The 23276-nt window shown below is 33.6% G+C and overlaps 3 protein-coding genes across 5 annotated transcripts; 2 read left to right on the forward strand and 1 right to left on the reverse strand.

Annotated features, from left to right (window-relative positions):
- Window positions 1–1151: 1151 nt before the first annotated feature.
- LOC107026251 (RNA polymerase II subunit 5-mediating protein homolog) lies at window positions 1152–9728 on the forward strand. Of its 2 annotated transcripts, none has more exons than XM_015227155.2 (10): window positions 1152–1493; window positions 1602–1661; window positions 5524–5691; window positions 6413–6479; window positions 7769–7980; window positions 8101–8163; window positions 8332–8359; window positions 9017–9144; window positions 9296–9337; window positions 9413–9728. In XM_015227155.2, exons 1-10 carry the CDS (start codon window positions 1290–1292, stop codon window positions 9518–9520), a joined length of 1080 nt encoding a protein of 359 aa, XP_015082641.1. In that variant the 5' UTR covers window positions 1152–1289; the 3' UTR covers window positions 9521–9728. The 2 variants fall into 2 exon arrangements, with proteins under 2 accessions (XP_015082641.1, XP_015082642.1); XM_015227156.2 differs by having other exon boundaries at window positions 1153–1493; window positions 9032–9144.
- Window positions 9571–17911, reverse strand: LOC107026250 (switch 2). Of its 2 annotated transcripts, none has more exons than XM_027918383.1 (8): window positions 17475–17911; window positions 15562–15668; window positions 14470–15394; window positions 13219–13466; window positions 11866–11992; window positions 11380–11550; window positions 11010–11277; window positions 9571–10156 (listed from the first exon to the last, which is right to left on the reverse strand). In XM_027918383.1, the coding sequence occupies exons 1-8, from the start codon at window positions 17853–17855 to the stop codon at window positions 9819–9821; spliced, it is 2565 nt and encodes an 854-aa protein (XP_027774184.1). In that variant the 5' UTR covers window positions 17856–17911; the 3' UTR covers window positions 9571–9818. The 2 variants fall into 2 exon arrangements, with proteins under 2 accessions (XP_027774184.1, XP_015082640.1); XM_015227154.2 differs by having other exon boundaries at window positions 11380–11655.
- A 3303-nt stretch (window positions 17912–21214) lies between these two features.
- Window positions 21215–22769, forward strand: LOC107025548 (early nodulin-like protein 1). The gene is made up of 2 exons (XM_015226332.2): window positions 21215–21436; window positions 22257–22769. The coding sequence occupies exons 1-2, from the start codon at window positions 21265–21267 to the stop codon at window positions 22643–22645; spliced, it is 561 nt and encodes a 186-aa protein (XP_015081818.1). The 5' UTR covers window positions 21215–21264; the 3' UTR covers window positions 22646–22769.
- The last annotated feature ends 507 nt before the right edge of the window (window positions 22770–23276 follow it).

Consider the following 23276-nt stretch of genomic DNA (forward strand, 5'->3'; position numbering starts at 1 on the left):
GCAAAAAAGATAAATCAATTCAACAATTTGAATGACAATAATATTGAATATTTGTTCTTTAGTTTTACATTGGTGTAGACGACTAAGATACATAATCTAATTTTAATTTTTCTTAAATATTTAGTAATGTAATTAATACTTATTAAAATTATTTTAGATTATGATTATTTTCATTATGACTTTACAATATTTATTTTATATGATGATTTCATTATTATTTTTTATTGAACATTTTTGTGTCATCAATACTCATCTTATATTTTGTGTTATTTTTTTTTTGGAAAACCTTAGATAATTGTATTTTTGTTGGACTAAAGAAATATTTGGAGCATAAACTAATTATATGTTTGTATGCGACTTTACTGAAAAAATCCAAAAATCTAGAAAAATCCGAAATTTATTAGTTTGGTTTGATTTATAATTTTAAAAGTTCGGCAAAATGTTTGATTTGGTATTTGAAAAATCCGAACCAACCCGAGGTTGAAAAATCCAATTTTTTTTGAATTTTATTAGTTTGGTTTGGTTTATAAATTTAAAATTTTTACACAAATGGTTTGGTTTGATATTTTGAAAAATCCGAACCAACCCGGTCGTGTACATCTCTAATGGTTATAATGTGTCAGGTGAGAGTGGTATTCTATTCTCAGAGTTGTATTTAATTCACTTTCAAAAATATTAAGGGGATATTCAAATGTCCGTTTTGTTTAAGTATTGAAGTAAGTTGTGCTACCAAGTATAATTTTTTTTTATTTATGTATTTTCTCTTCTTTTTTTTTTAAGCCAAAGAATGATAGGAAAAAAAACTCAAATAATAAATCAAAGAAGTCAAAATATAATTTATGTATGAAAAAATTTAAATATTTGTTAAAAGGATATATATATATGTATATGTTTTTTTAAAAAAAAGAAAAAATAAAATTCAAAACTTTATTTTTTTACCTTTGTTAGATAAAGAGTGTATATAAGCTCTTTTTATAACGATAACGATATACATGTTTACTTGTATAACGCTAGGAATATATATGAATTATTTTAAAATATAGAGTATTTCAACTATTAAAGAAGTATTTCAACTATAAAAGATAATTTGAGAGGTATATTATACCTTTTGCGTAAAATATATCTCTTCAGCAATTTTATTTTTTTTTACATATTTCCCCAAAATTATTTTATGTAAACTAATTTTCCAAAAAAGAAATTTGAAAGTCACCCTAATTTTTTTTCGCCGCGCGAAACACAGGCCGGTAAGAGGATTTTGTTGCCGCCGGTGTTTGCCGGCAAGTGAAGTCATGGCAGAATCAGTGAAGGGAACGGTGACATCACTATCTTCACTGTTTCCGGTGGAAGAAGCACAGAAAGCAGCAAAGCGTGTGGAGGAAATTATATCGGAGCGGCAGAAGCAGCTGGACCAGCTCCGAGATTTTGCCGCCGACAATAATACTCTTATTAGGCTTGTTCAGCGACTTCCCGATGAGCTCCATCATGATATCATGGTGAATTTTTGTTTACTGTACCTTTTTCCCTTTGAATGGATAGTAAAGTGTTATATGCTTGTTGTATGTCTAGGCGATTAATGTGTTCGCGTTTTTGCAAATTTTCAGGTTCCGTTTGGTAAAGCTGCCTTTTTTCCTGGTCGATTGATTCACACCAATGAATTTCTGGTAATTTATTTGTTAAGCTATTTCAGTAGTAGTAGTTGTAGTATTGCTCAGTTTCGATTTCTGTTAGTACTTGTTGTTTTTTGTACTATGATAATCATATTATTTTGTTATAGTTACTGTCTGCTGTTTTTGTTACTATTTACTATTTCTTGTACTTCTATTACTTTTTTTTTCTTCTGGACTGTCACTATTTTTCCGTTGAGCCGGGGGTCTATCACAAATTATGTCTCTACCTTTTGAGGTAGGGATAAGGTTCGCGTACTGCTCTCCCCAGAATCCACTTTGTGGGATTATATTAGGTCTTTGTTGTAAGCAATTTCAATAGTATGAGCCTTTTTCCTTGTGTCGTTTCAGCAAACAAAAACAAAATATACCTAGTGTGTAATCCCATAAGTGGAGTCTGGAGAGTGATGTGTATGGAGCCTTGCCCCTATCTTGGGAAGGTTGTTAAGGTAGAGACATTGTTTCCGATTGATCTCTGATCAAGTAAATAGTATCAAATCAGTAAGAAAGGGAAGTACATTAGTGTAGAAAATATATAAAAAATAGTGGAGAAAAGAACATTCTAAGGGGAGGTTGTGTCCTGATTACAAGTCAACAACTACAAATTCTAAGGCCCTACACAGCAAAAGAGATAGAAGTAGCCATGTTCAGCATTGATATAAATAAGAGCCCTGGTCCAGATGGATTTGGGAGTGGTTTTTTCAAATCATCATGAAAAATTGTAGGTGGGGAGGTAACTACTGCTATACTTGAATTCTTAGCGAATGGGCAACTCCTTAATCAGATAAACGCAACTATGTTTGTTCTAATTCCAAAGGTAGAACATTCTCAGTTTGCAAGCCAATACAGACCTATAGCTTGCTGTAATGTTCTATACAAATGCATCTCAAAAGTGATATGTCAAAGGTTAAGAGACGTACTACCAATGATAGTGTCGGAGAATCAAGGTGCTTTTGTAGAAGGGAGGTCTCTTATTCACAATTTATTGATCTGTCAGGACCTACTAAGACATTATAGTAGGAAAACAACTCCTAGATGCTTAATGAAGATAGACCTCAAGAAAGCGTATGATATGGTAAGTTGGGAATTTTTAGAAGAAGCCCTGATAGGCTATGGTTTTCCCTTACCTTTTGTCAATCTGGTTATGAAGTGTGTGACTTCAACGAAATACACTATCAAAGTAAATGGTGAAGGACATGGTTACTTTGAAGGGAGAAGGGGACTTAGACAAGGAGATCCAATGCCCCCCTTACTCTTTGTAGTTTGTGCTTGTCATGGAATACTTAACAAGGGTCCTTCACAGAATGAATGTACAGCCTGAGTTCCAATTTCATCCTATGTGCAAGGCAACAAAACTCACTCACTTAATATTTGCTGATGATTTGATGCTATTTTGCAAAGGGGATCTAATTTCCATTAACAAAATCATGGAGGCAATTAATCATTTTAGTGATGTAACAGGGCTGGTGGCGAATCAGGAGAAGTCTAGCATTTATCTAGCAGGGGTTGGAGAGGTACTTCAACAGAAGATTATTGACAGTACTGGATTCACTAAAGGATCCCTACCTATCAGATATTTAGGATTGCCTTTATCCTCAAAGAAATGGAGCAAATTGGATTGCCATCAACTAGTGGACAAGATAACAAGCAGAATAAGCAATGGATATGCGAAACAACTATCTTATGCTGGTAGACTACAGGTTATCAATGCTGTTTTATTTTCCATTTACAACTTTTGGGGGGCTGTCTTCATTCTTCCACAAAGTGTAATCAAAGAGATTGATAGAAAATGTAGAGATTATCTATGGGGGAAATCTGAAGGTCATAGGAAAGTCTCCTTGGTTGCTTGGGCAAGAGTTTGTACGCCTAAGAAGTTTGGTGGTTTGAACATTAAAGGATGTGAAAACTGGAATGTAGCATCCATTGGGAAACTTTTATGGCAACTGGTAACAAAGGACATGTTATGGGTAAAATGGGTGCATGAGATATATATGAAAACATGTAGGAATATTTGGGATCATTGCCCACCTCAGGATAGTAGCTGGTACTGGAGAAAATTGAATGGCTTGAAGGAGAAAATGGTAAATTGGTACAGAAGAGGCATATATAGATTAACGAATAATGGTATCTACTCGGTGTCTAGCAGCTATATTGATATATTGGGTCCTTTGACTAGACTAAGGGAAGCAGATCTAATCTGGAATTCTATTATGCTACCTAGACAAAGGGTGATCATGTGGGTAGCATACCAGAATAAGCTTCTTACAAAGGAGAGGATGATGAGGCTATAGTTTCCAGATGTAGGAGATACTAATTGCTGCTTGTGTGCACTGGCTACGATAGAGAACCAACAACATCTTTTTGTAGATTGCACTTGGATCGTTGAGGTTCAGGGATCGTTGAGTAGATGGGCTGGCATTCCAATCCCAGAAAAAAAGGTAGAGGATTGTATGCGATGGATCAAGAATAGACAATGGAGACAATTTCGCAAGGAACTAGCAGCTGCATTATATGGAGCCTTGATTTATTATGCCTGGCAAGCAAGGAACTGGAGAGTGTACAGGGGTTTGAATGTAGACACAAGGTATATAACGTCACAGATTCAAAAGGAAATTAGAGAAAGGGTGAGCATGGTCACAGGATCACGAAAAGCAAGAAGGTGTCAAGTTTTGTTACAGAGAATTTATAATTAATATAGGTTTTGTTTGATGTTTTGTATTGTTTTAGTAAGTGCGATGGAGGTCTAGATTGAAACTGAATGATCTTCCTAGAAAGGAATTCAGATCACTAGATGCTCGTAGATTGTAAAGATTGTTGAGTTGGTTTGGTTGTATGGTAATATTCACATTTTATTGCCAAAAAAAATAAATAGAAGAATGAAGTAATATGAGAGTACGAAAGACATTACTAACAAGCGATACTTGAGGTGCAATAAGAGTGGAGGAATCAGAGTTCTGATGAGGGGATTCAAAAATGTCACACTTGGGAGTTGAACCTGTTGAGGGGATTCAAAATTTTGTATATGTTTAAAAAATCCTTTTTACCTTATTTAGGCAGTAAAGCTTTCCGATGAATCCCCTCCATTGTATGTGGCTAAGCCACTGAGTGCAAGACTTATCTGTTGATTGTGCATGATGCTAAATGCACAAAATTTTGGCCTTCCTGCATAAAGCTTTTGTCTTTCTTTCTGGATTAAATGGAAACTTTTTTTTCCCTGTCAGAAGCTCTTCCTTGATCAAACTCCTGTTATCTGAAAAGTATTTCTTGTCGCAAGCCCAAATAAGGGAGGAGAATTGTGATAAGTTGATGACTGTTATAAGAATAGTATCACTATGATGAATCCTCTTAATGACCTAAGTAGAGCAGAATGAGTAGAGTGGAATCGGTATAGTCAACCCAACTAGTTTGGGAATGAGCTGTCGTTGATCTGTTGCTGGTTCTCTTCCTTGATCAAAATGAACCATTTCTTCAAAACTGTCCAATCGGATGGTTTATTGATTAATATATCAGTAAAACTGGAAAGGTTATTGTTCTCCAACGAGGCATCTGATAGTGGTAGGATCTTCTTTGCCAAATCATGGAATATGCTTCATTTCTTCTTTCCTGAATTCTACATTAGTTTTTTTGCATCTATTTGATAAGTCTAAGTCTCTGCTGTTTAGACAATCATTTCTAAGTTTAAAACCTAATATTTAACTTGCTATTTTGTCTGGCTAATTAGCAAGTGGTCTTTTGTTAATTATGAAAATACGCTTCATCTTTTATTTTTACTGACAAATACCTGAAATTTCACTCTTAGATTCCTTAGCTAGTAACAACTTCTTGAATATAATTTTGTACTTCTCTGTCATGTATGCAGGTTCTTCTAGGAGAGGGTTATTATGCTGAGAGGACAGCGAAGCAAACAGTTGGGATACTGAACAGAAGAGGGAAGGCATTGGAGGTCCAAGTGGAGTCTGTAAAGGCTTTAATGCAAGACCTTAAGGCTGAGGCCTCATTTTTTGATGCTACAGCTTCTGAGGCAGCGGTATGCTTGTTGGTTCTATCGTATGGTGCTTGAACATTTTGACATGGTATTGCTTTCCTAAGTGTTTGAGTTACTAATATGATATAATATAACTGCCGTGTTAAGAAGTGCTAGAAAGCTTATTTGGATGCAGCAGGTAATGATAATAGAACTACAGTGTTTCAAGTGATCCAGAAACTTATTTGCTGATATGACATGAGAGTGTGTTGGGACTTAAATTCGAGAAATGCAAAAACTTGAGTTAGGTTGAGACGACTTGATATTGGCTTGCCTATTTTTGGTGTGAATTTTTTGATAGATACTTCTCACTGGTTTGCTTGTCATATGAATGTATGTGTGCACTGTAAGCATTAGTTGATAGTTGGGATGTTCACGGTTTGATTTATTGTATTACTCCCTTCGTCCCAATTTAAATGTCTTGCTTTCCTATTTTATCTGTCCCAAAAAGAATGTCCTTTCTAAATTTAGTAAGTTCTCCAATTCCAACATTCTACATGGCAAGTTCAAGATCACAAGCTTTAAAGTACTACAAACATGTTTGATTTATGATCACAAGATTCAAAAGTCTCCCTTTATTTCTTAAACTCCGTGCTTGGTCAAACTAAGACACTAAAATTGGGTTAGAGGGAGTAATTTTTCTTTTTGTTTGTGCATATTCGTTTTTAGTTTCTGTAGTTCAGATAGTTATATCAATTTGATGATTCCAATCAATCTTTGGCAGGAGGGTCTTGTGGAGATAAGAGAAGACTATGTTGAGGAAACTTCTCCTAAAGAGGCATCTATGATAGGCATGTTACACCTGTTACTGGTTTATGTCTTACATATAATAGTTGAATTAATGTTGATGTTATCACTCTGCTAGTTATAATTTTTTTTTTATTAGCAGAAAGCATCTTTGAATGTTCCCACTATCAGAATCAGGGGCGGAACTAGAGTGTAGGAAGCGGATTCGGCGGAACCCAATCCTTTTTTGTTCAAACCCTATATTTGTCTTATGAAATTTATCTACAAATTATTGATTTAGAACCAAGTAGCTCAAAAAGACTCAAATTCTAAGCCCATAAGCTTCAAATTCTGTCTTTGCCTCTTATCAGAATGTTATTGCTATAAAGTTTGTAATATATCTAATTGAAGTTATAGGCTCATCTATGAGAGGTATTGTGTATGTTATTGTATTGGATAATTTTCTGTTTTTATGTTGCTATGGAAAAGAACCTCTCCGAAGAAGTTGATGCATGCTTTTTGATTGTTTGTTGTAAGTTGACGCATGGTTTTTGATTGTTAGTTGTTACACGGCTAACTTATATAAGGTTGGTGTTTTGATGGATCCTAAATTTTAATGGAGAAAACATTGTTCAAATCTCAGTCTTGAAAGCGAGCAAAATGTTTGGCATGTTTTAGAATTTTTATTGTGCTCAAGTGGGAGTAATGATAGAACTGTAAAATATTGAAAACGTGTTTTTAATACAAGACCCATATTGTCAAACATAATATAAGTTCCTAAGGCCTGTAGAAACTTGAAAATCTAAACCACCACTTGTTATTTGGACTATCTTTATTGAGTTCATTTAACATTGACAAGTTAATCATCATCCACTTAGTTTAATTATTTCCATCCTTCTAGATATTGTTAGGGACAGAAGCAGAGTTTCTAATGCGTCTGACTGATTTTATATCGACTATTGGTGTGTTAAAGGTAGCTTTTATAGTTTCTTTCCACATGTGAAAAGCAACTAAGGCGTCAAGCTTTCTACTGTCATTTCATGGACCAATATCTTAAGTGTAACCATGGGGATGCTTTTTTCATATATACTGCACACATGGATGGAGGGACGAGAGAGCATTTCTACTCCCTGTGTTGTGAAGATGGCTTTCTGAAGTAATCTTCCAGTGTTGTGATGAGAGTTTTACCTTCAGCAAAATCACTAGTCTTTGGTGGTTCTTTGATTTGTGATTCTATTTTTTTCTTTTTTTGATCGTTTTGATTTGTGGTTCTACTTGTAACCAAGCATCACTTAATTGCTCTAAATTGCAGCTTATTTCATTCACTAAACTATCTAAACTGCTTGAAACTCAGGTATTGTGGAACCCAAGCTTCCTATTTCTTCTCAAGCTGAAGATGTATCTCATGTTAAAGATGAGGAATATGATCGCATATTTTCCCGACTCGCTGAACTCGAAAAGGAAGAAGAAGAAGCTGAACATGCCAATCAAGAAGAGATAGGTAGTGATGACTCGGATGTCAGCCCAGGTCATGTTATCTTAGAAGAAGAAATGAAAAGTTTAGAGGTTAGTTGCATGTTGTTGAACCTAAATTGAAAGTTCGACTCTTGGAATACACAAAATTTATGCTTCTGTAATTTTTGCTAAATTGCATTGACGTGTGGCTTGATGCATAACTTTGGCAAGCTCGAGGAAAGAGGTAAATCTTCAAGATTTCAGTCCACTGAAAAGTTTCCTGATCACTGGCATGTGAGTAACCCTTCCCTTCTACCTAAGATGTGTATTCTTGACTTGCATCTTTTCTCATTCTACCATATACTGGGAAGGGATATGCTTGGTTCTCAAGTTATTTTCCCAACAATCTATGAATTTGTTTGTTATTTTTTCAACTAATCTATTTGAAATTTTTATGTGCAGGTTGAAGGTTCAAAAGCAACATCTAAAGGTAAGCCTTGTCCCCAGAAGAAAGAATTGTGAACTATATACACTCCATTTGCCACTTGCCTATTGAATTTCTGAAATTACTTGTATAGTGTTATGTTAATCGATTTCATCATTCCAAAGCAACTACCCAGACGGAGAGATTCAATTTAGGGTAATTCAGAACCTTCTTGAAGTTGCTTGTGCATGAACTATAAATAACTGATCAACCCAAAACAACTATCCACTTGGAATTTTAGTTAGTCTCTCAACTACTTTGAGCAGATAAGGTACCCAATGCTGGTGCTTTATCTTTGACGTCATTCTTCTATGTAGAAATTTCTACTTTTTGTCAAACTTGTGTGTGGGGTCTACTCTTCTGAATTTCTGGTAGTATTTACTTACTGAAGACGGTTTCTGGTGCTTTGTTCAGTATTTTTTTTTAATTCAGCTTCGAGGAAGATGGAATTAGAGGCAGCATCGACCTTTCCTTTCACTTCCTATCTTTAGTTATCAAAATGTGTTGTTTTCATGGAAAATCAAATCATTCAGAGGACGCTTGCAGCTTTCTTTGTTTTTTGTCATGGTTGATAAATTACCAGTTCTTTCTCAATTTTGCTTTTCCTGAGGATTATTCAATTTGCTAGTTCCTTTTTTCTTTAACTTCTGTTTCTCTTAAAAGATTGCATTGTACCAGAAAACTGCTTACCTGAGAATCTAGCTTATGGAAAGTTCAATTTGACTGAGAATGCTCCCGTGGAACCTCAAGCGGAAGAGGATGTTAAGGCTCCTGTTATAGCGGAGACCAAAGTACGATTCTTTGTTCTTACCTACTTTGTTCCATACATGTCTTGCTGTACTATTATCTACATCATAATAACACGGTTCCATGCATGTTTTGCTGCATTGCATCATTCCAGAGTTCAGAACTAAAGAAATATATCTAACTGCTTTATTACAGGCTGAGGCTCGTCCCTCTGAACCACAATTCGACAGCAGTAAGGTATGTTCAAGCATGATTATAATATTATTTGATCGATTAAGAAGGGGATATATGATCTGACAATATGCTCTGCAGGCTTTTACTGGTAGTATCGTAGAACACAATAGTGATGTTAATTCGAAGGTGCAATCTGTCAGTCGCAGCTCGAAGCCAGTATCAAGGTTCAAGATGCAGAGAAAGTAGCTGCAATTAGTAGATTGTCAGCTCAGCTTCAAGATGTAGAGAAAGTAGAATTGCAAAGGGAACTGATTATATTCCAAAACAATCTATACTCTGTTGAGAGTGCTAATTGTTTGTTCACAAATACAATTTTCACTCATAACATTGATCTAGTGCTCTGGCTATTTGGCTAGAATGAATGAAGATACAAACTATTAAGCTTTCCTGTACACATTTTTGGAAAAAAATTATATGTAAAAGAGGCACCTGTACAGACTAAATGTTACAAAGTTACAAGTCAATGAGAAAGGAAAAGAAAGTTTCAACCATTAGGAATCTTCTCCTTTCTCTTACGATAGTCTTTAAGTACTTTTTCGCGCTCTGCTGGTGTTGCAGATAAGAGCCATTTGCTAAACTGAACTTCTTCCATACCCATGGAACGAGCAAGGAGGCTGTACTGGTTCTTTTTACGGATCGTTATAGGATTGACAGTTCCTGCGTTCTTCTTCCCAGTTATGGTGTCTAATTTCTTCTTCCCAGCAGTTGAAGCCTTTGGCTGGCGCGGAGGGTAATCTAAATGCATGGTCTGTTCTTTCTTCTCTTTGATCTTTGCTGGTCCGAGGTTAACAATGTCTTCATACCGATGAGCATATACAATACCTACACATCAAAAGGATCAAATGAAATTGAGCAATAAAAATAAAACATCATTGTATTTCTGTATACTACAACTTCAGTATTTCTGCCAAAAAAGAGAAGTTACGGAAAAAAAAAAGACAATAGATTGTCAATGACTTAACAGATGAGTGAAGTTTTAAGGTACAACAATAAAGCAGATTTTTAAGAGAATTATATCCATCCTCATGTTCCATCTTATCAAATAACCAAATTCGTCAGAGGCGAGTAGTAATGAAGCGATAGAACAACTACTCTGCATTCTAGAAATGCAGGGTTCAACCTTTCAGGAATACCTTTCCCTTTCCCTGTGTCTTATCCAATCACAAAAAGAACTAAAAATATCAAATTTGTTAAAGAATCACTTAGCTTTACTAAGAGGAAGGAGATCGATGGACAGGAGAGAGTGTAGCACGGGATCAGGAGGGATGATCTACTATTTCCATCTTCCAGTTGTGTACTTACCCCTTTGTGTATTTAGCAGCAGATTTTGACTAGGCATGAAGCTTAAAATGTTAATTTGACTAGTATTATATATCAGTAATAGTTTAAAAAAAAGTGAAGGTTGAAAAGTAAAAAACTTCTTGTATGGAAAAGGAATGATATAAAGAAAGTTTGTTGTATGATTAAGGACAGAGGAAGCTGTATTTAGTTCTTTCCTTTCAGGGTGATCAATATTTAAGTTAGAACAATGTTGACACTCCTTTTCTTTTGAGAGAATTTTTACTTTGGGTGCCTACATAGTCAGTAGTCACCGTTCTTTTCTTTCCCGTTACTTCCAATAAAGGACCTTTAAAGCAATTATCATTTATCAGAAACCAATAAGAAATGGACTCACCAAGGTCTTCAAGCGCTGGAGCAACTGCTGTGCACTCCTCTTCTTTACGTTTACTGCTTTCAGCTCCCTCAAAAGAAGCTGTAGTTATTTCTTTCTCAGGAACAAAATACATCCCACGTACATTGAAGTCCTCCTTTGAGTGAGTTCCATCATCTTTTTTTCTGTTCTTTTCATGCAATTCAATGATATTACTTGTGAAGAGCTTGTCAGATAAGTCTCTGAAAAGATTGCATATTCCAAATAGCTCCCCTTGAAATTCCTTGCTATCCTGAAAGTTGCAGCATGAATAAGTAACCATTTCCAGCTGGAAGAATGACACAAACTTGACACTTAGGTCCTACAAAGCAAATACAGAAAAGTGACTTTCAACCTGAACTCCCTCGAAATAGCGTTTTTCCATATTTCCAGAGACAGCAATGTTTGATAACTGCTGTTTGTAGACCTGACGAGTGTAGACAAGTTCTTCAAGAGAACCAGCAGCAAGTAGGCGGAAAACAATAACATGCCGCTTCTGTCCAAATCGAAATGACCTGTCCTGGGCCTGCAGATCGTGGGCAGGATTCCAGTTTGGATCAAATATCACTACACGATTCGCGCTAACAAGGTTAAGGCCAAGGCCACCAGCTTTTGTTGATAATAGGAATACCTAAGACGAGAAGGATATCAAATACAGAAATGATAAAGAGGGGTTAAGTTCGATTGTGTTCTAAAATTGAATTTCCAATTTTCTATTCCACATAAATAAAGAGAACTGGGCCTAAATAGAGAAAAATTGGATACAAAAGCAGATAATATAGCCAACCCCAACTAACTTTGGGTCGAAGAGCTGATTGATTGATTATTTACTAATATCTACCTGTTTGCTTGGACTGGAGTTGAAGTCATCAACTAGAGACTGGCGGAGGCCAGTTGGGGTGGACCCATCAAGTCTTGAAAAACCATAGCCTTTGCGTATAATAAATTTCTCAAGTATGTCCAGCATCCTGCTCAGGACAAAATTATTATGTTAAAAAAGGGAAAATTTGGACTAAGGAAAGAATGGTATGTCTGAAAGTCTTTGCAATAAATACAACAGGTATATTTTATAAGCACAAAGCTTCTCTTTGGCTGAGTCTTGCTGTTTCCAGATTCCATTGGAACAGAGTTGCAAAAACAAGAGAAATAGAGAAAAAAATCTGGTGAACCGAGGATGGGATCTTACTTATATGAAAAAGAAAAATAGGATGAGGTTCCTCATTAAAATCATTTACAGCCCTCAGGTCGTCACAAGAGTGCACGACTACCAGAGATCTAAGAGGAAATTTTTTTGTGATGTTGGAGTACTTTTAATCCAAGATGGGGTTAGGAGTAGCAAAATCAAACAGCAACTTTTAAATAATTAGACAATGAAACTGGACAGGATCAGATAGAGATAAACGCAGCTTAATAATCTTGAAAGAAAAGGAAAAGGAAGTGCACCCAAGGGTGTCATTTAGTGGTCAATCAAGTGGACTGCAAATCTTGGAGATTAGGGTTCAAAGCCCAACGGAGACCAAAAAGACTACGTGCTTTCTTCCCATCTGCCTAAGTTTTGATGGGTAGAGTTATCTGATACTTATGTTGGCGGGAGTAGCCTGTACCTAGTGAAACAGTCAAGGTGCGCACAAGCTGGTCCAAACACCACCATTATCAAAAAAAGAGAGGAAAATAAAGTAATCCCTATATTAAGAAATATCAAATGAAATTGTAAGGCTAAAAACTTTAACTTGGAGAGGTTTCATCTTTCAATTGGTTACAAGTACTATCTTCAAGGAGATAGCCATTAGACTATCAAAAAAAATTCTTAGACTCAGTTAGCCCATCATTGGATTGATTTGACATATCTGAAAGAACAAAACCACCGTTGGTCTAATATCCAAATAAAGCAGAAAAAACATGTTACTCATGCAGTCTTTTGAATTAATAACACGTGACAGACAATAATAGAGAAGAGGAATCAATGGAGTAGTTAAAATATCACCATAAAAGATGAGTGTATGATTATCATTACTGATGACAACGACAAAAAGAACGGAGTCAATGTATTAAACTACAAAATAATTGGACTTCTTAAATCTCGATCACAAAAGAAAGAAAAAATCATATTGTTAGCCAAGCACCTAGCTTTCTGCAACATTCACATATATTAGGAGTTCAAAAGGTCAAAAGAACTTAAATACTGACGTCGCACCTTACAGAATAGCTGAAAAGAAGAATCTTGTCACTTTGTGAAACCCAAGAGGACATTAGTTTCTCCAATGCTCTCATTTTCCCGCAATGTTCAACATTACTTAAGCCCAAGAAGCTCTTATTTTGAGTATTCCCTCCAACCAAGTCAACATCCTCACCAAATACAGCAGCAGCAAATTCTGCATCTCTTCTTTGTTTATCTGGATCATCCCTTGGATTAGGCTTGATAAGCTCCAAATGGTTGCTTATCTGCTTGGAGAGATCCAAAAAGTGAGGATACAAAATTATGCAAGAGAGGGATGAAAAATAACTTCAAAAGAAACTAAGATGTAGGATTGAAGGGGTAACAATTCTGCAAATAACTAGAAAGTTAAATGAAATAAACAAGTGACGCCCACTCCATACTCCACCAGACAACCAACAATCATTATGTTTGAAGGTAACATGTGATGCATTATTCGTGTGTCAGTCATGTCACATGGTAAGTCAAAAGTACTGTAAGAGAAGTCTCAATGCGCTTGAAAGGCTAAAAGTGCGAGCATAGGAGTAAGAATTGATTGGTCTAATAAAATTGCCAGACTAATAGAGACATGCCACGCCAGTGAGCTTCATACTAAGGGCAGCTCTAAGCCTCTAAGGTGGTAAGAGGTCTTCCTCTTTAAGTTTCAAGAATTTTTCCTTAGCCTTCTTCGTCCCTTTATCCTTTCCTGATGATAACGGTGTCCAAGTAAGCTTACGAGCACCTCAACTATTCCAGCGAGTACCCTCTTATCTCCTACCAGCACAAGCACTGGGTAACTCTGTCCACGAATGCTTAGGGGAATAAGAAAAGATCACCCCTAATGTTTTTTGTCTCTGCTGGGATTTGAACTCTGGTCTCCAAAGTTTGCACCCATTTTCCTCGAGTCTTCTTTTCTGTTGTTTTAATAATTTTCTTTTGACAAAAATAAAGTGAGATTAAAAATCTGAATACAGAGACCAAAAAAGAAGGATCACACATTTAACGTTCAAGTTGGGAAGTTGAAACAACATTGGTTAATTACTCCATTGATGCGTCACCTAAAACTGAGAGTTTCTAGATATTCAGTTTTTTCCTTCTCTATATCGGATGACTCATATTGCATCCGGTAACTTATCTCTAGTGCAATAACTACAGAATTACATTGAGATTACTTTTCCTACATCATTAACCATCATGGAATCATTGTACGAGTGATCAACAGATAACCAAGAGAAATTCTTTAGGGATAACCTGCTGGAGCTTGACAAGACATGGAAGAACAAGGCAAAAAGGGCAGTGATCACAACCATCTGGATTGTCCCTGTGAAGGTAAGGCCAGATGACACCATCTGAAGCAGTCCGCCTGCAACATTCGACTTGCTTGAGAGGGCTTCCACAGCTGCAAGGCACATCCTTATTGATAAGGCATTGTACATCAGGCAACAGTAGCATTCTCTGATAAACCCGTTTTTGCAGTTCGCTCATCGCACAAAAAACAACATTATCTTCCTTCCCTAACATGAGATGTCCAATAGTTTCCTCTTTTGTCCTTCTTAACAAATATTTGCGCAGAACTGATACTAAGTGTTGTTTACGCTCACCAGCAACTCGAACAAATCTATCTGGAGCACTTGATCTCTGTCCATGTTTAAGGGGCTCCTCGTAAAACTCTCGGAAGTGGTCACGTGTCCCCAAGCAACCAGGTATGACCCAGTCAAACAGATTGAACAATTCCATTAATCTATTCTGCATTATTGTTCCTGTGAGACCATAACGTTTTGGGGTCTTTATTGCTAAACATGCCTCGTACAGTTTTGATTTCTCATTCTTAAGTCGATGTGCCTCATCAATAATCACAATCTCCCATTCAATATCTGATAAAATTCTTCCATGGATTCTGTATGTATCAAAACTGGTTATAAGTATCTCCACTCCACGTGCTTCTAGTTTGTCAATCATTAGATCACGGTTTGGCCCGTGATAAATACAAACACTAAATGTTGCCCACTTGGAAAACTCATTTTCCCAGTTGTTGATCAAAGAAGAGGGACAAACTATTAGTACAGGTCCCATTGTTCTTTGGCGTTCCTTCGAAACTGATGATTCAGGTAAATCCCCATCCTTGCCATATACAGCAGCTAAGAATGCGATGCTTTGGATGGTCTTACCAAGTCCCCTGCTCCAGATTCATGCACACATAAAAAATAAGAAAAAGGTGGGGGGAAGAATAAGAGACATTATAATCACACAATTAAAAATTTAAAAGACGACATACTATATTAGCATTAAAAAATATCATCTCCACCATAACAACCAAGAAGAAAATGCACAAATAAAACTCACATATCATCTCCAAGAACTCCTCCGTGATTATTCTGATACAAGCTATACAAAAATTTCACTCCTTCTCGTTGATGCTCCAAAAGCCTACAGTTTATAGATGCTGGAACCTGAAAAAGAAATAAAGGAAATTGCGACATAAGTACTCAATCATTGTTACACATCATAACCTTGACAAAGAAGCAAGTTTGAATTTATTTCACCAGGTAACAAACGTGACTACAACTACAAGGGTGTTTGGATAAACTTATAAGCTGGTTAAATTGACTTATGAGCATCATTTATCTTATCTACGCGTTTGATAAACATTTAAAATGCTTATAAGCCAAAATCAGCAAAGGCCAAGTTGGTCACCCCCAACTTACGGTTTTTCAGCTTATAAGCATTTTTAGTTTGACCTAGACTTTTACTATATTATCCTTAATATATTTTTTTAATTCTCAAAATATCTTTTCCAAAATAAAACCCCTAAATTTCTTTTCATTCTATATTCATCATTTCTCCTTTTCTTTGGAAAAATACTTCCGAACTGTAATTCTACTAAAATTTTAAGAGTGCTTTTGTCATTTTATTTTCCTCTGTTAACCCCATCCATACCACATGGCATCCTAACCCACCACACTGACCCTTCTTCTTCCACCACCACCCAAAGACACCTACACCATCATCCTATATTCCATCACTGTCAGCATAAATGATTTACCCGTCTTTCATTTCCTTAGAAATGAAAATTAACAGATCATGGACTTGAACTATCAATTAAATCTCCCACCGCTCTTTCTCTCCTTCCATTTTTGTGTTCTTCATTTTATTTGTTTAATTTATAATTACTCTTGCAGCTGATGCCCTTTCGCCGATCAATTGTAGATTTTACCCTCTAAATCCGCTGTCTAAAGTTATATATTTCTATAGTTATTAGTATATGAGTTTCAAAATATTCTATTCTAATATCTCTTCTTTTTTTAAAAAAAGATGGATCAATATGAAAATATTCAATATAATCTTCCTGTCAAATGGAGGTAGAAATTATAGTAGATGAATAAACTAAATTGACTAAAATTTCTTGCAAAATTATCATCCACTTAATCATTAACAGATTCATACATCATCAATTAAAAAAAGTCTCAAAGGACACACAATATATTGATATATAGAAAAGTTTCAGCTACTCATAGACCAACACAAAAAAAACAAAAAACAAATATACATTAGATTCAATTTCATAATTGAAGTTATACATAAATGAAAGATGGGTAGATAATTCAAATCTGCTGAGCCTACGGTCTACCGGAAACAACCTCTCTACCTCACACAAGGTAGGGGTAAGGTCTGGGCAATCACATTGTGTATGTTGTTGTTTGGGTAAATAATCTATGTTGGTGGTGATGGTATATAGGATGAAGGTGTTACTGACTTTGGGTGGTGATGAAAAAATAGAAGACGTGAGCTCATTGGTGTGGTCAGTGGTGAGTTGGCATGTCCTATGGCAGTTCCGCTAAAATGGATGAGGTTTAGCGGAGGACAGGCAAATTTCAACCATTTTTGTGACGGTAGGGGCATGCATTTATGTACCAATACTATAACGGAGTGTAACATTGAAACTTTGTACAACCCTTTTCCCTTTATCCTATTTACGCAAAACTTATCAATCACATTCCAATTAGGGAGCTATCGCGATCCTAATGTCTCAATCAATGCCTAAGATAAATCAAAACCATCAGAATGTTCACATACAACCAATAAGCAAACATCACATCCTCTTATAAGTTATCCAAGTAGAATCAAAATAGTAACTTTCCTAGATATGTATGAACAATACTGCTTCATTATGCCTTTAAGTAAATGAAACAGAACAAATAGTTAAACAAATGGTTATAAAAATTAAATTTTGACGATAAGGGTCAGCGAAAAATCACCTGGACAGGAGGTTTTCCTTCCAATGAAGACAGAACCAACGGCTCATACGGTCCTGCTTGATCTAACAATAAAGGATCCAACTTGGGTTTCCCAACCCCAATTCCCTTTTCTTCTTCTTCTTCTTCTTCCACTTCTTCCTCCTCTGTTTTTTCATATTTTCTCTTCAAATCAAAATGATTCTGCTTTTTGGGGGTTTGGGGTTTGTTTTGAATCAGAGAAGTGTGATCTTCGAGTCGTAAAAGCTGCTGAGACAAAGAAGACTTTGGGGGTTTTCTAGGGTTTACAGATTTGGTCTCAAAATTGTAAGAAGTTGATGAAGATTGTGAAAATGATTGATTAGTACAAGGCTTGAGCGTCTCCTTGAAGGTGTTCAAAGACATGGGAAATTGAAAATCTTGAAATTTTGTGACCAACTGTTTTTTTTTTTCTTTCAAATTGAAGGGCTTTTATTGTACCCCTCCTACTCACTACGCTTCCGTCTCAATTTATTTATCTGATTATATTTTAATATAAAATTTATTTGTAAGATTCAAATAATTGCGGATGAAATGTATGAATGTTTCGATGTAAAGGTGTGAGACATTGGCTATGTATGATTTGCGGAGGTAGAATTAGATTGAAGAAATTTTGAGAAACTTCATTAGACACAATATGACAAAACTTCAACTTACCAATACATGATGGAGGCAAATTCGAATAAAAAGTTAGTTAGATATAATTAAACGTTGTTTTGGTTATCCTCTTGTACATTAGTTATCATATTGATATTACTATTTTTGTACAGGTATATTATTATATTATAAAGATTATTTTTTTAGAAAAATATTAATATGCCTTTTAATTTGTGGTCTTAAACATGCGATCAAAAAATAAAAATTAAAAGTTATAAAAAAATGAACGGATTTTTTTTAAAAAAAAAAACATACTATAAGGATGAAGAAATTGAATCACAAAAATTAGAAAATATACACTTTTAATTCATTCAATGTGAAAGTGTTAATCAAATTATATTTCTCGTGTAGTGTCTTTTCGGAGAAAACAGTTAATATTCATTTTTGTTCCGACCTTTTACAATTCAATATATTTAAAGTTTAAGTGTTTATTTATAGTTGATGTAAAATTTAAATAAATGAATATCATTCATATATATTTATTTATATATTATATTATATTATAAACGAAAAAGAATCAAAATTATCTTTGAACTATGTAAAAATAGATCACTTATACCCTTCATTACATTTTGGGATTAAAATGCCTTTGTTGTTATTCTAGAGACCATAAATACCCTCAAGAGTTAACACCTCAAATTTTTATTGACGTAGCAAGCCACGTGGAACTAATCCTTTCATCTAAGCGTTGTCAACTAGGATACACTATAATAGAACTAGATCTTTAGCAGCGACAATAGTCGCCACAAAAGCCCAAAAAATCGTCACTAAAACTTTTTAATATTAAATTCTAATTTTGTGGTTTTTAATCATTGTTTTTAAAAAGTAAAAAATAATATCGATTTAATTGGAGTTTGAAGACATTGTATGTTTTATTTATATGTCATATGTAAATGTATAAAATGTACAAGGTTGCATCATATAGTAGGAGATTTGAATCTAGAAGTAATTTTGATGATTTTTCGTAATAATATTGGATGTTTTCAATATTGATATTGCAAGTTGTTTATTTTAGAAAATTAGGTTTCAATCGAAAATTAATTATTATATTTTTTTTTGTTGAAAAAATAGGTTTTACTAACAAATGGTTGTTGGAGCCTTAGTTGCTACTAAAAATCACACATAACTTTTAGTGGCAATATTTTGGAATTTTGTGGCGACAAAGATCGAATTCTTTTGTAGTGAATCTTAATTGGCAACGCTTAGGTGGAGGGATAAGTCTCATATGGCTTGCCACGTCATTAAAAAATTGGAGTGTTAACTCTTGAAGGTATTTGTGGTCTCCTAGGATAACAGAAGAGTATTTTTGATTCCAAAATGTAATGAAGGGTATAAGTGGCCTATAATTAATTTGTATTATAAATATAAATTAAAGGACAAATAAGTCATACTCCCTCCGTCCGGTATTGTTTGTCATAGTTTCTATTTTTAGAGTCAAATTATAAAAATTTTGACTAACATTTTAAGATATATTTTTTCATCATATTAATATGCAAAATATTGCAATTTATAGAATTTTTTCATATAGTTTTAAAATATCTAATTTTTGTTGTTTAAAATATCAAAATAGTGTGATCTAATTTAACTTTAAAAATTAGTCAAATTGACTTTTAAAAAGTAAATGACAAACAATATCGGACGGAGGAAGTATACGTGGAAAACACTATGGTCATTGGTCAACCCTTTTTACCTTGAAAGATTTTTCAATATTTTAACTAGCTTAGTAATTTTTTATCTCTACATAGATTTTAATTGAAAGTTCATTAATTTATTTCCACAATTTTCATATGAAAATAAAATACCAAGTGTTAGACAATTGAAAATATTTGACTGCATTTGGTGCAGATTTAAGTTTCAATCCAATTCAATACATTGCATGTATATTTGGTATTTTTTTTATTGACCTTTACTTGTCAGATTTTATTTTTTTAACAGTCAAGCTAGGTAGATTTTGATCATCACTTTAATAAAATATATTTTATTAAATTATATTATTATGAAAAGAATTATAACTTGTACTATTTGAATATTTATTTTTTAAAAATATTATATTAATTTAGTTCAATTTAAATTAGTTAAATTAACTCTAAAAATAACATGACAAATAAAAATAAATAAGGAGAATATACTTTATCATTTAACTATAGCTAATAGTGTGTTCAATTCACAATTAATCATACTATTTTTTCGAACCTATTTAATTTCTTTAATATTTCAATAAGTGGAATATCAACGACATTCATAAGGGTAAAATGCAGAATCATAATGTGAAGTTACTACATTCTAAACTAATATTAATTTGTATATATTCAACTAAAATTAAAACTAATATAAATTTTAAATTAAAATTATTAAATTCAATCGAACTCGGAAATTTAACACTCCCCTTTCCTCCTGCTAATAATGGACAGCTAATGCATTAAAGCTTTTACTATATAGTAATAATATTTCTACTAATGATAGTTTTTGCGATTTTACTTTCTTGCGAGTGTAATACATTTTAGACAAAAAAAGAATTAACCATAATTATGTATTTATAATTAATAATATTAAGCAGTTGCTTAGTTCATAGATGTCTCGAAATTAAATTTATACTTCGAATAATTTTATATTTAACAAAATAAAATATAAATTTATAAATCGTAAATACTCGATTAAACTTAAATTTATATTATCTCACATTTCAGGTGAGATAAATTAGAGTTCAAGATTATAATCTTAGAAATATAATTTGGAAATAACTTAGTCAAACAACCCATTTGGTAACAAGGAAAATATTTGTCATCAAAATTTATTTTAAATCTCAAATATTAAAAGGCCAGGTGTGTGAAAACGTTTTTTTTTTATGGGAAAATAACAAACAATTGATTGATTAATTAAGGTAATTCATGATAAATAAAAATAGACACAAATTCCCAGCTAAGACTTTCCATATACTTACATATAAATCCAACGGTAATATCATTTACCTTCCTAAATAATTAATGCAAGTTAATTATTTTTTCCTCTTTTTAAACCCCACATAATTTTCTATTTTCTTCATCTCAAACACATTTTGCAATTTTAATAATTTTCTCATTTCTCTCTTTGTTCTTAGTTCGGATCTACATATACACATATGGATTCTCTTTCATTTGTTGGCTTTTTCTTTGCGTTCTTTTTTAGTTTTATATGTCTGTCTCAAGGCTATACGTTTTATGCTGGTGGTAAAGAAGGTTGGGTTTTAAACCCGTCTGAATCTTATGACCATTGGGCCAGAAGGAACCGCTTTCAAGTCAATGACACTATAGGTAAACCGTTTTCCTCTTCGTTATCATCGTTGATTTTAAATTTAAATCTGTGAATCTAGAGCAAGATCATATATCACTTCAGCTAATATATGCGTTTTTCTTTTTCATATATATATAAGTGAATCATCAAAATTAACATTATACTTTTTATGTTCTAGAAACATCATAGATTAGATCACCCTATGCATAACACTTCAAATTGACATGTGATATTTTTGTGTTTTTATTTTTTCAAAAACATTAAATTCTGTATCAAGAGATCGAGTATGAGATAAAGGGTATCTTCAATTTTCTTTTATTTATCGAGAGTTTAGTTTTGCGTCACAATTTTCTTTTATGTTAGAGAGTTCTTAATTTATTTTTTGAAAAGTACGGAAAAAAATATTTTCTTTATTTGATCGGATCTAAAAAAAAAATTTAAGTTATTGAGTCACATAGGAAAACAAAAAAAAAAAACATACAAAGCAACGAAACCATCATAATATTTTTTAACGCCTCCCAAAAAAAAGTATGATAAACATATTTTTTTAGTTTAAATTTTATGCAGCCATGTAAAAATAGCTTATACTAGATAATTATTTGTCAAATCTCTCTTGATAGTGATAATTTGGTAAAAACTTAATTATATTACCAAAATGTTTACTAAGGTAACTACTGGTCAATTTCTTAATTATGTTAATTTAGTAGTACACATAATTAGATTACTAAAATGTTTACTAAGTTAACTACTGGTCAATTATATAACCAAATTGCTTACTAAGGTAACTATGCGGTATACTTTTACGTTGTCAGTATATATAAATTTCGTTTTTTTTTTCAGTATTTAAGTACAAGAAAGGGTATGATTCAGTTTATATGGTCCATGACAATGATGACTATTTAAAATGTAACAAAACAAGCCCAATCCATCATTTAAAAGATGGCCATTCTAAAGTGAGATTTACAAGAAATGGCCCATTTTATTTCATCGGTGGAAAAGACGATAACTGTGAGAAAGGTCAGAAGCTTCTAGTAGTTGTCATGTCGCCGAATCACCGCAAATCTTCATCTCCGGCGAGTTCTCCGGTGACAATCCCGACTCCTCCACCGGAATCTGTTTCTCCATCTCCGGCGCCGGCGGCATCCGCGGCGATTGCAGTGGATGTGAGCTCATCAAGTGTTCTGTTTGGAGTTTTTATCAGTTTAATTGCGGCAGCTGTTTTTCTGTAATTTGATTTTGATTAATTTGCGTTAATTTTGGTTTTGTTTTAATGTGTTTGGTTACTCTAAACTCTTATTAGTTGTTGTGTTATGATAATTACTTTCATTAAGATCTAATTTTTTCGTTGTTTTATCGTTGATTTTTTATTTTAATGTTATTGATGGTTAAACATGTTTTATTTTTATTTTTATTTTTATTTTTATTTTTATGAGATGTTAGTGTCTAAAATGAAGTACTTGCCAAATAAACGTGGCTGAATAATGAATATGTGTGAGACTTCTGGTGTCAAGAATGAAATACTTGTCAAAGAAACGTGGGTGCGGCTCAATCACATTAGTGATCGAAGGTTCAAATTAATTAGGAGATTTCAAATTTTATAATTATGTAAAAATGATTTGTTCAAATGGATTTTTTTTTACTTTTTAAGATGCAATATAAATTAATTTTTAAAATATTATTTTATATTTTTAGTGAAAAAGATTAATTTTTACTATAAATAACATTTTATTTATTTCAATTGTTTCTCAGATTTTCGATTTGACATTAATTTTAAAAGGACAAAATTTCGGATAAATATATCAAAATGTCTTTTAATCTTATCGTTATAAGCATATGCAAAGTGTTTAAATTTAAAAGTTG

The sequence above is a fragment of the Solanum pennellii genome, chromosome 7 (genome assembly GCF_001406875.1).
Source record: "Solanum pennellii chromosome 7, SPENNV200".
Lineage (NCBI taxonomy): Eukaryota > Viridiplantae > Streptophyta > Magnoliopsida > Solanales > Solanaceae > Solanum > Solanum pennellii.